Source organism: Giraffa tippelskirchi, chromosome 8 (genome assembly GCF_054371585.1).
Source record: "Giraffa tippelskirchi isolate mGirTip1 chromosome 8, T2T-mGirTip1v1.2.pri, whole genome shotgun sequence".
Lineage (NCBI taxonomy): Eukaryota > Metazoa > Chordata > Mammalia > Artiodactyla > Giraffidae > Giraffa > Giraffa tippelskirchi.
In genome coordinates, this window is record NC_137282.1 from 19,141,322 (window position 1) to 19,157,675 (window position 16,354).

General features: G+C 42.1%; 2 protein-coding genes across 3 annotated transcripts in view; one reads left to right on the forward strand and one right to left on the reverse strand.

Moving 5' to 3' along the window:
- TNKS (tankyrase) overlaps positions 1-4,515 on the reverse strand; it is a 154,687-nt gene extending 150,172 nt beyond the window's left edge. For both annotated transcript variants that reach the window (XM_081520916.1, XM_081520915.1), the window contains exon 1: positions 3,815-4,515. In XM_081520916.1, coding sequence (XP_081377042.1) covers positions 3,815-4,487 — 673 coding nt within the window. In that variant the 5' untranslated portion in view covers positions 4,488-4,515. The remainder of the gene's footprint in view (positions 1-3,814) is intronic.
- Positions 4,516-4,877: 362 nt separating this feature from the next.
- On the forward strand, positions 4,878-6,935 carry LOC145517761 (SKA complex subunit 2). Its single transcript, XM_081520918.1, has one exon. It carries the CDS (start codon positions 5,363-5,365, stop codon positions 5,726-5,728), a length of 366 nt encoding a protein of 121 aa, XP_081377044.1. The 5' UTR covers positions 4,878-5,362; the 3' UTR covers positions 5,729-6,935.
- Positions 6,936-16,354: the final 9,419 nt, after the last annotated feature.

The window sequence follows — 16,354 nt, forward strand, 5'->3', positions numbered from 1 at the left end:
TAAATACCATGAAATTTCAGAAATCAGTGCATCATTAAACTTTTTTTTCGTTGTTGTTTTTTCATAAAGACCTTATCCAAACTTTTCTTTAAAAATAAAACTCATCAGAATATACTGGTCCTTAACAAAAATATGTCATTACTAGGAACTGAATTCAGGAGATACATCACTTTAAATTGATCTTATTTCTACAGCTTTGACTCTCCTTTGAACAACCAAGGTCAAGCATCTTATCTGTAAAAGTCTTATATAAACTCTACTTAACAGTAAAAGACTGGATCATTTTGATATGGTCATTTTAAGAAGGTATCAGAAGCAGTACTTAAGAATCTATACCAATAGTGGAAACTAAAGATTATGTTTCTAGTTGTGGACATTATTAATACTGTCTCTAAGCCACATTTAAACTAACAATTACCACAGTCCAAAGTGTGATAGAAAGGATTCTTAACTCAGCTGCTGGAAAGAATTATGGTTTAAAAAAAGGCCTAAGGATTTAAATATGAATATGACTTCACACCATTTCAAAGAGCCTTAAAAATGATTTCATTTCATTCTATAGAACTATACTTATTTTTAAACAGAAATAAAGGCACTAATTAACATTCTTCCTTCCCATCTTTGCTTGGCTAGCTTGGACTCATCCTTTAAATCCCTGCTTTAAAACATCTCTTTATCTAGAAAGACTTCTTTAAATGATCTAAAATCAGGACAAACGTCCTTACTGTCTGCTCCAAAAGAGAATAGTTTACTTTTCCTATCACTCTAGGACACTTTGTGGGGTTTTTGTTATTGTTGCTTTTAGTTTTCCCCACTAGACTGTAAGCTCCATAAGGGAAAGGACAACTGACCACTTCAAAACTGTGTCAATATTTAACACCAACCTGTGATAACCTATCAGCTCAGTTGGTTAAGAATCCGCCTACAATGCAGGAGATTCCAGTCTGATTCCTGTGTCAGGAAGATCCGCTGGAGAAGGGATAGGCTACCCACTCCAGCATTCTTGGGCTTCCCTTGTGGCTCAGCTGGTGAAGTATCTACCTGCAATGTGGGAGACCTGGGTTCAATCCCTGGGTGGGGAAGATCCCCTGGAGAAGGGAAAGGCTACCCACTCCAGTATTCTGGCCTGGAGAATTCCATGGGGTTCTGTAAAGTCCATGGGGTCGCCAAGAGCTGGACACAACTGAGCGACTTTCATATTTTAAGTAATAAAAGATTTGTGGAACACTGGAACTACAATTTTTAAATCTTTCCATCCAAGGCATGGTACCAATTTCCTATCTTTAAAACAGCTCTCCCATGACATTCAGTGATTAGCATTCCAACCAATAGACAACTGAGAATCACTTTTAATTACCCAGCCTACACACAAAGAAGACTAGATTAAACAAAGCTTTAATGCTATGAACACAAACATGAAACACAGTAAACTGACTAGAGTGTTATGCTTTTATACCATGGAGAGTTTCACTGTTTTTGTTATGTTTTCCACACGGAACTAAAACATTATTTTTTTTCCCTAAATAAGCCAGTTCAAGATTAGAGTCTCATAACTACAATATAATTACAGGACTGTTTCACCATCTTCTAGCTTAGCTGGGTACACATAAAACTGTAAAACAGAATAAAAAGTAACTACTGTGGCAAACAGAAGATGTGACTTGGGAGATAAGCACTATTTTATGTGTGACTAATCCTAAATATTACAAAAATTAATGTAACTATCATCTGCAAGCAATTACTTACAATGCAGTATGATGAAAAAGGACAAGATCAGTGAAATAACATGTTAAAATAGTCAAATTTGGAATAAAGTCTACAAAGGCAGTCTTGCTTCATTTATTACAGATCTTTCACCCTGTCTAAAAAAAAGAAATGATTTCATCTAAAATAAGCAACACTTGTGAGGATCTGTCTACTTAAATGAGAGCCTGATTTTGATTCAATTCACTACATTCCAAATAGTTGTTGTTGTTCAGTTGCTAAGCCATGTCTGACTCTTTGTGACCCTATAGACTGCAGCATGCCAGGCTTCCCTGTCCTTCACTATTTCCCGGAGTTTGCTCAAACTCAAGTCTATTGTGTCGATGATGCTATCCAACCCTCTCACCCTCTGTCGCCTCATTCTCCTCCTGTCCTCAATCTTTCCTGAGAGTAGTGTCCACATTTCCAGTGATCTAATAATGATTTCCTATGTTTCTCACATTGTTGACTATGACTCATTAATAGGATCACAAACAGCATTTGCAAGAAAGGAAATGGATTAGGATATAAAATATCAGAGTACAACACATGTAGCAAGGCAAAGAACTATTTCCGGAAACTTCTGATTCACTTTGCATGTGACAACATAAAATTTATTGCTAGGTATGGGCTGCAAAAAAAAAAAAAGTGTGAATATTACTCTTGGAGTGTATATGCCCCCAATTACTTCTTCTCCCCAAACACTGCCAAAGTGAAAACTCCATAAAAATTACTCACAAAAATGAAAAGTGACCTTAAACCAAGTATAATTGTTTAACCTGGATTTCACACATTTCAAAATCAAACTAAGTTTAAATCCAGGTTCCACTACTTCTTGTGTGAATTTAGGATTATTTAAGCTGTACATGCTTCACTTTTGTCATCTGTAAAATGAGGATAAAAATATTTTCTGAGTTCTGGTAGAAATAAACATACATTAAGTTCTTAACATATGCTTTACATTAACAGAACAAACTCAAAGAGTGGTATATATTAAAAATACAGCATGAAACTTAACAGAAGTTACCTTCGGAGTATTCTCTTTGATGTTTATGTGTGATGCTTTTTCATTTCATACATTTCTGTACTATATGAATGTACATACAACATACACATTTCTAATGTAACATTTTTCAGGTATATAACCTTATTATCTTTATTTTCTTAAATGTCAATAGTAGGTATCTAGGCAATGAAATTATGATCCTTTTTGTTTTAAATTTCTCTATATTTTATAAAAACATATTATCTGTTTTTAAAAGAAAATAGTTAATTACTTGCTTAAAAAAAAAACGTGCAGTGGTCCAGGATTTAGGAATAAGTATTTTCGGGGGAGAACTTACGTCCCAGATACTTCTCACTAAATCTTCACACAATCCCCATATACATTTTTGCCCATGAGGAGATGGAGGCTACTGAGATAAGGTAAATTATCTGTTACACAACTAACAGACAGCGGTTGCCAGAACTTCAAAGCCTTTTCTTCTGCTATCACATAATGCATCCAAATATTCTTCTCCAGTTGTTTCACATAGGCATATTTTGATCTACCCAATTGGACTGTACACTACCTCAAAAGGGGAGAAAGTTTCACTAACTTCATGTAAGTCTCGCATTTAAGTCTCTTATCTTAATGATAAGGTTACGATAGCTACTTAACACTTGTTGAGTTGTATTAAACTTCTCTTGGTCTAGTTTGTCCTCATGCGACATTACTCTTGTAAAAAAGAAATGAGCAAACACACGCCAAAACTACTCTAACACTGCTCAGATCTAACTTTATTCCGACATACTCGGAACTGAAAAAGTTTAAGTATACCCGTATCCTGAGACGACCACTTAAGGGAGGTCGGGGATGAGCACGAGGATCTCTGTGCAAACAAGTTCCCCTACCACGCCCCCGTCACCCTGGCACCACCTAAAGAAAGGAACCTCAAGGCTGCCCGATAAGTACTGAGGCATCATCACCACGCCCCCATCGTTCCCATCATCATAACTCGTTTTCTTTCCCTACCCGGACCCCAGTCCCCAACACCAAAACCCTTCATGAACAATTCAAAAAGTCTCTGACCTGCAGCGAAGTGCAGGGGAGAAGACTTCCGGCCGGCCATGTCCTTAGCATTCACGTTTGCCGCGTCCACCAGCCTCTTTACCCGGGACACGTCCCCATTGCGACAGGCCTCCAACAGTTCCCGCAGGGCCCCGCTCACTGCTGGGACCCCTGGCCCTGGCCCCGCAGCCCCAGGCCCCAATGGTGCTGTGGTGCTAACTCCGGCCGCCTCGGGGCTCTCCGCCAAGCTCGATCCGGGGGAGGATGGAGAGGAAGAGGAGGAAGAAGTCGGGGAAGAAGAGGACGACGGTGAATTGTTACTGCCGCCGCCGGCTGGGTTGGGAGCGACCCCGACGGCAGATGAGGCAGAAACCGCCGGGACCACAGGAGCGGCGGCGACTGTACAGATTGTGCTCGTGGGACTGCAACAGCTGGCACTGTCAACCGGGTCCGGGGATCGGGGCCTGTCGGGCGGATCCCGACTGCCATCCCCCTCCGGCAGCGCTAGGCCGTGCCTCGGGGAGGCGAACGGGGCCAGGCCGCCCACCGTAGGGGAGGCCGGGGTGGTCCCAGGGGCCAGGCCCGGGCTGAGTGGGGGGGGGGGTGGCGGCGGCGGCGCCGAAGCCCCTGGGGCGGGCTGGAGCTGTTGTTGATGATGGTGGTGATGATGCTGAGAGCGACGCGACGCCGCCATCTTCGGGCTCCCCTAGCTCTGTCACTGCGGCAACGGCCCCACCGCCCGCCCTCACTTCCGACTGCCGGACCAATTAGCGCCCAGCGCACAGGAAATGATGCTAGGAGGAGTGGGCGGGGTCAAAGGGTGGGAGGGAAGTATTGGGAGCTCCGAGCCCCTCCGCGAAAGGGGGCGTGGTCTTGCCGCCGAGGGGCGGGCTTTGTGACGCCTTCGCGGGCTGGCCGGGGAGATTTGAAAACTGGAGCTAGCCTAGGTTTACATGAGAAACTTTTCCTGCATTTCTCACTTTGAACCTGCTTACTTTGCCCTGTTCCATTCTGTTGCCAAGTCTCCTTCAGTCTTCCAGTCTTCCTTGTCTTGCTGCAGAACCTGCTATTGAGATGCAACTCTGTGCAAGGTATATGTCTTTTATCAAATGTCAGGTGCCCTTGAGTTTGAAAAATGAGCTAGTTATCTGTCTCATAGAATTGTTAGCGGAATTAAATGAGCTAACATAATCAAAGTGTTCTGTACGCTTCCCTTGTGGCTCAGATGGTAAAGATCTGCCTGCAATGCAGGAGACTCAGGTTCTATTCCTGGGTCGGAAAGATCCCCTGAAGAAGGGAATGGCAACCCACTCCAGTATTCTTGCCTGGAGAATCTCATGGACGGAGGAGCCTGGTGGGCTACAGTCCACGGGGTCGCAAAGAGTCGGACACGACTGAGCGACTAACATACAACACATAATTAGCCCACTGATGAAAAAATAATAATAATAATGCAGGCTTCTCCCCCTCCCAGTTAATCCCTTGGTCTATATCCCCTCTCTATGAGAGTTCTCACTTATATGCTTCGTAAAGTACCTCATTTTAAAATAGAAGTTCCAACTATTCAACATGGAGGCGGAGGTCGATAAGCTGGAACTGATGTTCCAGAAAGCTGACTCTGATCTGGACTACATTCAGTACAGGCTGGAATATGAAATCAAGACTAATTATCCTGATTCAGCAGGCAAGAAAAATCCAGTTACACTTTTAAAGGAATTGTCAGCAATAAAGTCTCGATACCAAACTTTGCATGTTCGCTTTAAACCAATTGCTGTGGAGCAGAAAGAGACTAAGAGCCGCATTTGTGCTACCTTCAATAAGACTATGACCTTGATACAAGAACTGCAGAAGGAAACAGACCTGGAGCTGTTACCACTGACTGAAGAAGAGAAAACTGCGGCAGAGCAATTAAGAGCTCACATGTCAGACTTATGAGGAAGAAATGGACTTGCAAAAAAGAACTCTAATGGGGAAGAAATCAATCCCAGAAATTTAGGAAGATGTCTTGTTAACACTGATGACTATTTGTTGGGAGATGACAAAGGAGATTTGGCTTGGGTGACTGGATAGTGATGCCTTCCACAGAAGAGGGGAATAGAAGAGAAGGGCAGATATTGTATTAATAAAGTTCAGCCAAAGGGGCAGAATGGAAATAAAGAGATTTTAAAAATATATGCACACATGCTTAGTAATTTCAGGCAAGGAAGTCCCAACACCATTTTGTATCTGTTTTTGTATAACTGGGATAACACAGATGTCCTGACTGACCTATTGCAAAAGAATATTATGCATTATCAGTCAGATGTGAATGAACATGCTTGGGAAATTAAAGGTTAGAAAAATATTTGTACTACATTATACATATGTAAATAATTTTATTGTTGAAAATTCTGATCGTACATGTGGTCACATTATTGGTGAGACTGCTAATATGTGACTTAACAGTTTCCCACAATATCTAACTTAGTAGAAAGCTGGCTTTTCTGTGACAGTTTCACTTTTATTTTTGTCCTGTTCCTTCTGCCTGCCAATGTTGAGCATGAGTTCTGCTTTCTAATGCTGTTTCAGATTGTCCCTGTCATATTTCAGGGACCTGAAATATACCTTTGTTCTCCTCTAGTATTACTGTACTTATTCAGTTCATTCTACTGTAAATCTCTATATAGGAACCTTCAAGTTGTGAACGTTCGAAGATGTAAACATGTGTTTTCCCCTCCAATCATGTAAGTTAGCTCTGTTTGAGGAGGCACTGTTAGGTTTTGAGGCACAGGACCCGAATGTAGGGTGGTACACGAAGGTTGCAGCAGCCATTCAGAATGTAATCCAGAGCTACCGTGGCATCTATGATGAGAAAAAAAGAGCTACCACTCAGACATTACTGGATTGTTCTTTCAAGAAGGCAGATAGAATTGAATCCAGCAAGGAACCAGAACCTGTGCCATCAACTGCAGGTATGAAATTGCAACTTGCCCTCTGTCTCCTGTTGCTGATGACCCTTCAACTCTACCATCTCCCACCTCCCCTCCCTCTCCAGTCAGTAACTCTTCTTGCCTGTTCACTTGATGCCAGCCCCTGTTGTCCTGTACTACTGTGCTTTTCAAGATACTGTACTTTCAGATTAAAAATGTTTTATTTCTTAAAATAGAAGTTCCGATTGCAAGGATTGAAATTCAGGCTCTGCCGTGAACGAGCTGTGTAGATTTGGGCAAGCTATTTAACCCCTCTGTGTCTTAGGTTCCCCTCTGCAAAATGGAATTAATAGTTCAATAAATGTTAACTACTAAAATTATGTTTTTTCTATTCTGTTATCTCTGTGCTTTCATTTCTCACCTTAAACTTGAAGGAAATAACGATAAACATGTTCCTTTCCTTTTGAATTCTTTTTGGCTGACCTTCTCTTCTCTATTCCTCTCATCCCTCTTCCCTCTCCTTCCCAAACTAAGATAAAAACCGGCTTGCTACACCCAACACTCACCTTCAGAAGCCATTCTTCAGCAATTTCTTCTTCTTTCCTCTGCCTATACCTTCCTTTTTTTTTATTGTCCCCTTGTGGCTCAGACAGTAAAGCGTCTGTCTACAATGCGAGAGACCCGGGTTCGATCCCTGGGTTCTTCCCGGGTGGGGAAGATCTCCTGGAGAAGGAGATGGCAACCCACTCCAGTATTCTTGCCTGGAAAATCCCATGGACAGAGGAGCCTGGTAGGCTACAGTCCACGGGGTCGCAAAGAGTCGGACTCCACTGAGTGACTTCACTCACTCATCAAAAGAAATGCATCAATGACTTGGATCACCTCATTAAAATCTCCATTTCCTGCTTCTTGTTTAACAGTAAAGTAGGCATTATGGAAATTTAGAAAAATAGCATTATTCCAAGAGAGTGTACATAGATGGAGATTCTGTGTCTTAAGAAATGCCCAAGATTTAGATGGGTCAGGTAGAAATTGCGTTTTGCAGAATACTAAACCACATGATAAACTGTCCTTTCACATGTCCATTATTCAATGTAATTATTGTGATGCTAACATTCCCATACAAATAAGTAGGTAAGTTTATTTATGACTACCGTTAAATACAGTAAGGTCAAAAACATAATTAACGTTATGAATGACATTTATTGCCATCTAGTCTGCGGTTCAGAGAAGGCAATGGCACCCCACTCCAGTACTCTTGCCTGGAAAATCCCATGGATGGAGTAGCCTGGTAGGCTACAGTCCATGGGGTCGCTAAGAGTCGGACACGACTGAGCGACTTCACTTTCACTTTTCACTTTCATGCATTGGAGAAGGAAATGGCAACCCACTCCAGTGTTCTTGCCTGGAGAATCCCAGGGAAGGCAGAGCCTGCCGGGCTGCCATCTATGGGGTCGCAGAGTCAGACACGACTGAGGTGACTTAGCAGTAGCAGCAGTAGTCTGTGGTTACAGATTATAATAACATTATCCATCTGTTTGATAAATTTGTGCCATTGTTCACATATTGACAAATGTGTGACTGGATAGAAAAACTTCCCTCAGTGTAACTAAAATCTGTTCACAACACACATTCTCCTGGTTTTGAAACTTAATGGACAGCACGGGGTGGCATTGAGGAGCTGGTGAATCAACTTGATGCATTAGATGTCCGTAACTCCCTTTTGCCCCCTTTACTGTGACCCTGTCCCTGAATGGGAACACAGGAATTATGTCACCTGCTACCCTGATGGCCAGTTACTCATAGTAATGTTCACTCTAATTCAAAATGCATCTAGTATGTCTGTTTATCTGTACAAAATAAATTTAAAAGTTTCTGCTGGATAGAGATTTTTATTGCCATTAGAGTTGGTGTGTTTATTCCATCCATATCCTTCCCACTGATCCGTTTCAGATCCAAGTTCACTGGCAGTGTCTCCTATGTACTAAGTCCACTTTTTCTTCAGTGCTCTCTGCATTGCCTCCTCTGCAACCACAGCACAAGCTGAAGTTATCTTTTGGCTGAGACAGTGCCATTTCCTCACCTGGGCCTTAGAAGAAGATAATGTTGTCCTTCTGTCATCAGTGCCCATGATGCCAGAAGCCCAGATTTCTCTATGAAGGTATTACTACTAGGCTGAGAGAATTTTTAGCTGAAGTTTTATCCAGAAACCCAGGAGAATCTTTTTTTGTAAAGCTATAGGTGAACAATTTTGAGCATTACTTTGGATTCCCTGGTGGCTCAAATGGTAAAGTGTCCGCCTTCAATGCGGAAAACCTGAGTTTAATCCCTGGGTTGGGAGGATTTTGGAGAAGGAAAATGGCAACCCACTCCAGTACTCTTGCCTGGAAAATCCCATGGACAGAGGAGCCTGGTAGGCTACAGTCCATGGGGTCGCAAAGAGTTGGACACGACCGACTGACTTCACTTTCACTTTTGCATGTAAGATGAGTGCAATTGTGTGGTAGCTTGAGCATTCTTTGGGATTGGAATGAAAACTGACCTTTTCCAGTCCTGTGGCCACTGCTGAGTTTTCCAAATTTGCTGACTTATTGAGTGCAGCACTTTCATAGCATCATCTTTTAGGATTTGAAATACCATGACTGAGAAACTGAACCAATAGGTGAACGATATTCCAACAGCTGCAATCATGCTAACCACATTGTGCCAGAGAAAATTTTATTAGGTAACGCAACTTATTACAAGGGAGGAAAATTATAATAATTTAAAGATTCCCTATATATTAGTTTATTAGCATCCCCTCTACCCACCCCCCACCACCATTAAAATTTTCAGTTGCTTTTTATCTTTTACATAGCAGGGTCCTCTGGATGTTGCTCACAAGACATCCATTGTCTGCCCTCTGATGAACTGGATTTTCTCCGGGTATGAACTGTACACTTGGGAGTAGTATTGAGTGGAACAAGAAACTGTTAGTTCCAGGCCATGAGGCAGTATTAGACAGTAGTTAAGCATGTGGATTCTGCATTTAGACTGCTTGGATGTGAATCCTAACTTTGTCACTAACTAGCTGTGTGTGATTAAAGGATGGCTCTTTCGACATTTTAACAAGGATAAATAAAAATCTATTTGCTGTACTTTAAAAATGGTTAACTAGCTTTCCCAAAGCATTTCTTGTAAACATTTTTTCCCAAAGTGATTAAAATCGTACATATATTCCCCATGAAGGATTAGTACATGGCTTTCTCATTCAAAAAAGATAAACACATGGTCATAAACAAGTTCAGAAAAGTTCCCAAGGTCATAAACAAGTTTAGAAGAACTTCCAAAGTCATGAACATGTTTAGGAAAGTTCTCCAAAATTCTGGAATATATTGATGTGGAAATGATGTAGCTATGATGTAACTATATATAATAGTGCATATGTAATGATGTAACGGCTTACGTAACTTTAGGCTTCCCTAGTGGCTCAGATGGTAAAGAGCCACTGTAGTGCGGGAGACCTGGGTTCAATCCTTGGGTTGGGAAGATCCCCTGGAGGAGGGCATGGCCACCCACTCCAGTAACCTTGCCTAGAGAATCCCCATGGACAGAAGAGCCTGGCAGGCTACAGTCCATAGGGTTGCGAAGAGTCAGACAGGACTGAGCGACTAAGCACAGCACAACAATCAGAATAGGGCCGATGCTGCTGCAGACCAAAGCCCAAGGGCCCAGCCTCCCTAATCAGAACACTGTGCCAGCCAGCCAAGCCTTGATGAACATTGATTCTGCAAGAATAAGTGGCACCCAAGGGAGTATCCTGAAGCAGGATTCCACCCACTTCTCCTCTTGACTGCTTGCATTGTTTGGCTGGTTGAAGGAAATAAATGAGTGAAAGCTGTTTGAGCTAAATGTTGTATGTGCATGCAGTTTCTCTGGCTGTTGCCCATTCCTTCATATCTTGTCTTTGTTTTGACGTTGCTCAGAATAAAACATTGAATAATCCAGAAGTTTGTAAACCCATCTGCAAGGTGGGGATATTAAGAGTTGGGAGAAATAAATGAGTTAATATATGCCAAGTTGCTTAGAACAGCTTCTGGCACTTGCTAAATGCTATGTAAATGTCAAATCTTATTATCAAAAACTGGGGAAGGCCTCTGGTATGAGACATTAATGGTTACCTGGGAGACAGGACTGGTTTTGCCTGCCCAATTACAAGCAGGTTCCTTTTCACCTGCTAACGTTGATATCTAGCCCCTCATACGTCTTCTTTCATAGTGTCTTCAAGTAAGGTCTAATAAGCTTGGAAACTGTAAGGGAAGATGGAACTCTTCCCTTCTGGATATAGTCATGATGTAGGGGAGGTGGAGATTCTCCAAAGGAGGGCTCCTCAGTGTGGAAGTTTGCATGTTTCTCTCTGCAAAGATTCTGCCCACAATACTAAGAAACCACAGAGCCCATTGTGTGGGAGTTCACCATAGCCTCCTCAAGGGAAACCCACACAGCCATAGTCCCTGAGGTCAGGAACGTTTGCTGCAGTCTCGCAGATAAGATGAGCTTACACAGTAAGTCATCAAATACATGAGAAGGACCTATAACCTGAGAGAGAAAAAGCGAGCTCAACAAATAAGGGGCCCTATATCAGAGAAAGCATAGAACAATCTAACATTTATTTTTCTGTCTATATTTGGGGCTTGTAGTAGGCCACATAGTAGCGCCCCAAAGATAGCCATGCCCTGATCCCTGGGATTTATGAATATGTTACCTTACATGGCAAAGTGGATTCAAGGTTGCAGATAGAATTAAGGTTGTTCATTGTTACAGCAGCAATAGAAAATGAATAAAGGGCTTTGGAAAATCAGGTGATATGAAGCCCCCGGCTTGTTTTTCCACGTGACAATAAACTGAATTTGCATAGTTCCTGCTACTTGGTATTGTGAGAGGGCAATTATTCTCTACCATTCCTTTTAGTGATTGATATCTAGATGACTTTACTCGGTAGACCTTGGCCCCTATAGGCACGAAAGTGTTTTCTAGGTGCCAGGTGCCATGCCAGGCAGTGATTATCAAAATGAATTGGACCTAGCTCTAAACATTGAGGGTTTATGGTCTAGTGGGGGAGACAGATTCATCAGCAGATGTGAACATGATGTTGTGAGTGCTCCAAGGCTAGTGCGTCCAGGGTACTAAGCAGCATGTAACTGATAGCTTATAGTGAATGGTGTCCAATTCGTGCTCACTGAAGATTTACCTTCCAGACCAGGGACCTGGCTTGATCACTCAAGAGCTTTTGTATAGCAGAGTTTTATTAAAGTGAAAAGGGACCGAGAAAGCTTCTGACATAGACATCAGAAGGGGGACAGAGAATGCCCCCATCCCTAGTGTTAGCAAGGGAGTTATATACTTTTTAAATTAGTTATTACACTAAATCAAAAGAATGTCTCAAGGTTGTAAAGATCTTACTAGACCCACTCCCATAATTTACATTTTAAGATAACAGGATTAGCCAGAAGGTTTTCAGGAAGGAGAAACTGTCCTCAAGCAGGACACATTGTTGTTATATACTCCTTAGTACAGAGTTTAAACTGAGTTGTTTGTTGTATAATCATCAGTCCTGGGCTTAAAGAGAAAACATTTTATGTGACTAAGACTAAGGAATGTAGAGAAAAATAAAAGATATTTGCCCTTTGCTCCTCCTTGAGCACCCCAGAACCCTCTCTCCTTGGGGACCCCTGGAATTCTTATCAACCTGCCTAGGAATTGACTCATAACCCAGCCCTGCATGAGCACTCAAGGAGGGGATGGTGCCAGTTCTCAAATAATAAGATCCTAGCTTCAAGCAGCAGCCATATCACTGTCACTATACAGTACTCACTATGTATCATATGTACATCTATAGGACTTTATGTCCCAAGTGCCTTCATTAATTCATGTAGTCTTCTAATGTGTGTGTGTGTCAGTCGCTTAGTTGTGTCTAACTCTTTGCGACCCATGGACTGTAGCCCACCAGGCTTCTCTGTCCATGGAATTCTTCAGGCAAGAATACTGGACTGGGTTGCCATTCCCTTCTAGAGAGGATTGTCCCAACCCAGGGATCGAACCGAGGTCTCCCGCATTGCAGGCAGATTCTTTACCATCTGAGCCACCAGGGAAGCCTGCAATCTTCTCAGTAACTCTACTGTTATTAGAGGCATTGCACAGATGATAAAGGGAAGAACTGAGAATTTAGGTTGCTTGCCCAAGGTCATAGGACATTTAATAGTGTGGAGCCACCATTTGAAGCAACACATTTTGGCTCTGGCATCTGGGCTTTTAACACCTACCCTTTACTACCTTCTGTAATAACTCCAGAACCGTTGTTTGGATGCCAGGAGTGAAATTAATGCCTGTCCACACTGTGAGACCCAGGCCTCTTCTGGAGATTTATCTGACCCTGATTTGCAGAGATAAGAGTTCTTTTCAAAGGTAAAATAACTCCCTGTAGCCCCAGTGTTTTTACTGGAAATAGCTTCTAAGAAATGGCTGTCGGGAATTCTCTAGCTGTCCAGTGGTTGGACTCCATGCTCTTGCTGCCAAGGGCCTGGGTTCAACCCCTGGTCGGGGAGCTAAAATCCCACAAGCCATGCAGCATGACCAAATTTTTTTTTTAAAAGTTAAAATAAAAAAAAATGTTTTTAAAGAAATGGTTGTGCTTCAAGGAGACATAGAAAATAGCTAGACAGATAGGTGAAGAAAGAGCAAGGGAATCCTTGACCTCTTTTTCCTGTGTATATGTACTTCCTGGGTAGTTCCATCATACCCATCATGCTATTAATAATAACACTCATTAGGCAGTCACTTTTTATTGAGACACTTAAAGTCTGTCAGGTTAGTTTTAGCAGTCATTAAGCTCAACCACAGTGAATCAAGCAGATTTTATTAATATCAGGTTAACCAAATTTTTCAATGTCATCTATCCATCCATCTGGTCATTCATCAGATACTTATAGTGTGCATACCAAATGCCAGGCACACTTTCACATTCTGAGAATATAGCCATGAACAAAATGAAAAGTCTTGTTCTCATGAAACCTACATATCCACCGAGGAGACATAGACAATAAGCAAATAGGCCAAAACCTATGGTTTGTCAGGTGGTGATAAAAAATAAGAAACAGGAAAAAATAGCTGGGGAAATGGGTGATAAAAATAAGGTCATGATTTAAAGGAGCAAGCCTGGCTGCATCTGGGAGAAGAGAGTTGCTGGGAAAGGGAACAACAGATACGAAGGTCCTAGGACAGGAAGCAGTTGGCTTGTTCAAGGAACACCAAGGAAGTTCATGTAGTTGGAGCAGAGTGAATGAGGAGGTGAAAAGAAATAAGGTCAAAGAATAACAGAAGATTGGATTGTACTATAAAGTCATAGTGAAGTGAAAGTCACTCAGTCGTGTCCGACTCTTTGCAACCCCATGGACTATAATTCTCTAGCCATGATACTAGAGTAGGTAGCCTTTCTTTTCTCCAGGGGATCTTCCCAACCCAGGGATCGAACCCAGGTCTCCCGCACTGCAAGCGGGTTCTTTACCAGCTGAACCACAAGTGAGATGGGGGAGGGGGGCGGGCATTGAAGGCTTTGAGCAGAAAAATGGCTTTATCTCACCTACATTTCTAGAAGTTTACTCTAGTTCAGGGGTCCCCAACCTCCAGGATCTAATGCCTGATTATCTGAGGTGGAGCTGATGTAATAATTATAGAAACAAAATGCACAATAAATATAATGTGCTTGAATCATCCTAAAACCACCTCCACAACCTGATCCGTGGAAAAAACTGTCTTCTGCATATCCGTTCCATGGATGCCAAAAACGTTGGGGACCACTGCTCTAGTTTCGACCTGATCCGTGGAAAAAACTGTCTTCTGCATATCCGTTCCATGGATGCCAAAAACGTTGGGGACCACTGCTCTAGTTTCGGTATCGAAAACAGATGCTGGGGTGGAAGAGACCATTAAAATGTAAGAGATGGTGGTGACAAGAAGTAAAAATGACACCAAGGGTTTACCTGAGCATCTGGGAAAAAAAGAGTTGCCATTTCTTACCTGGGAGACTATTTAGAGAGAAGATCAGGAGTTTGTTTTTGGACTTGGTAAGTTTAAACTTGCTGTTCGGCATACAAGTTTAGACAATTGGGTATGTGAGTCTGTAGTTAAGAGAAGTCAGAGTGAAGATACAAACAATGGAGTCATCAGTATATAGACAATTTCTCAAACCATAAAACTAGATGAGATCACCAAATGAGTCACTAAACGGGAGGAGAATTCCAAGGACTGAGCCTCGAGGCAACACAGTTCTACTGCTGAAAAGCAGTCAATGGAGTAAGAGTAAAACTAGCAGAATTCGGTATTCTGGAAACCAATGAAGAAAGTGATTCAAGGAGGAATGTGTGTGCTAAATTGCTTCAGTCGTGTCTGACTCTTTGCGACCCTGTGGACTGTAGCCCGCCAGGCTCACCGTCCATGGGATTCTCCAGGCAAGAATACTGGAGTGGGTTGCCATTTCCTTCTCCAGGGGAACTTCCTGGCCCAGGGAATGAACCTGCAACTTTTTTGTTTTGTTTTGTTTTAATAAATTTATTTATTTTAGTTGGGGGCCAATCACTTTACAATATTGTAGTAGCTTTTGTGTCTCCTGCATTGCAGGTAGATTCTTTACCACTGAGCCATCACAGAAGCCCTATACAGTCGATCAAATAAGAGGCCTTAGTTCCCTTGTGTCCATTTTTTTTTTGCCATATTACTTTGTAAATACTCCCCTTAAAGATAGAGCATATTCACCAGCTCTTTGATTTGGTGCTCAAAGGCATGATTTTCTTTGGCCGGCAGATTGATGGTGGAGGTGTCCAAGCCAGTTCTGAGTCTAGACCTTACGGGCATCCTGTGTTTGCACTTGCCTTCTTGCAGTGTATGATCAGCAAGAGAGAAACATGACCTAGTTAGCACACTGGTCCAAGAAAGATTAGAGACTTGTGGAACAGATCTGAACCCATCCTGCTGCTTGGAGCCCACCCAGCCCAGCTGAGCCAAGCCTAGATCAGAAAACTCATGTGATTCACAGACGAATAAGCAAAAATGTTTTAAACTACTGAGTTTGGGGGTGGCTTGTTACAAGTACTCTTGTGGCCATAATCGAGATAAAGGAAGACAAGGAAGGAGATGGTAAACTGGGTCAAATACGACTGACTGGACAAGTAAGATCAGGACTGAGAACTGATGATGAAATTTAACTACATGGAAGTTACTGGCAACCCTGAAGAGCAGTTTTGTTGAAGTATTGAGGTGATAGGCTCAACAGAGTGTGGGGAAAGGAAGGATTGAAGAGAACAACCGTATATACACCAAGGGGAAAAGGGGAGGTGGGATGAATTGGGAGATTGGAATTGACATATATACACTATTGATACTATGTATAAAATAGGTGACCAATGAGCACCTGCTGTACAGCACAGGGGACTCTACTCAGGGCTCTGTAGTGACTTAACTGGGAAGGGAGTCAAAAAATGAGGGAATATATGTATATGTGTAGCTGATTCACTTTACTGTGCAGCAGAAACTAACACAATATTGTAAAGCAACTATATTCCAATAAATATTAAAAGAAAAAGTAAAAGCAATTTAAAAACGTAAACTTTAGTGCAAA

Excerpts from the sequence above, each read along its gene's own strand:
- LOC145517761 (XM_081520918.1), top strand. The coding sequence starts at position 5,363 with ATGGAGGCGGAGGTCGATAAGCTGGAACTGATGTTCCAGAAAGCTGAC.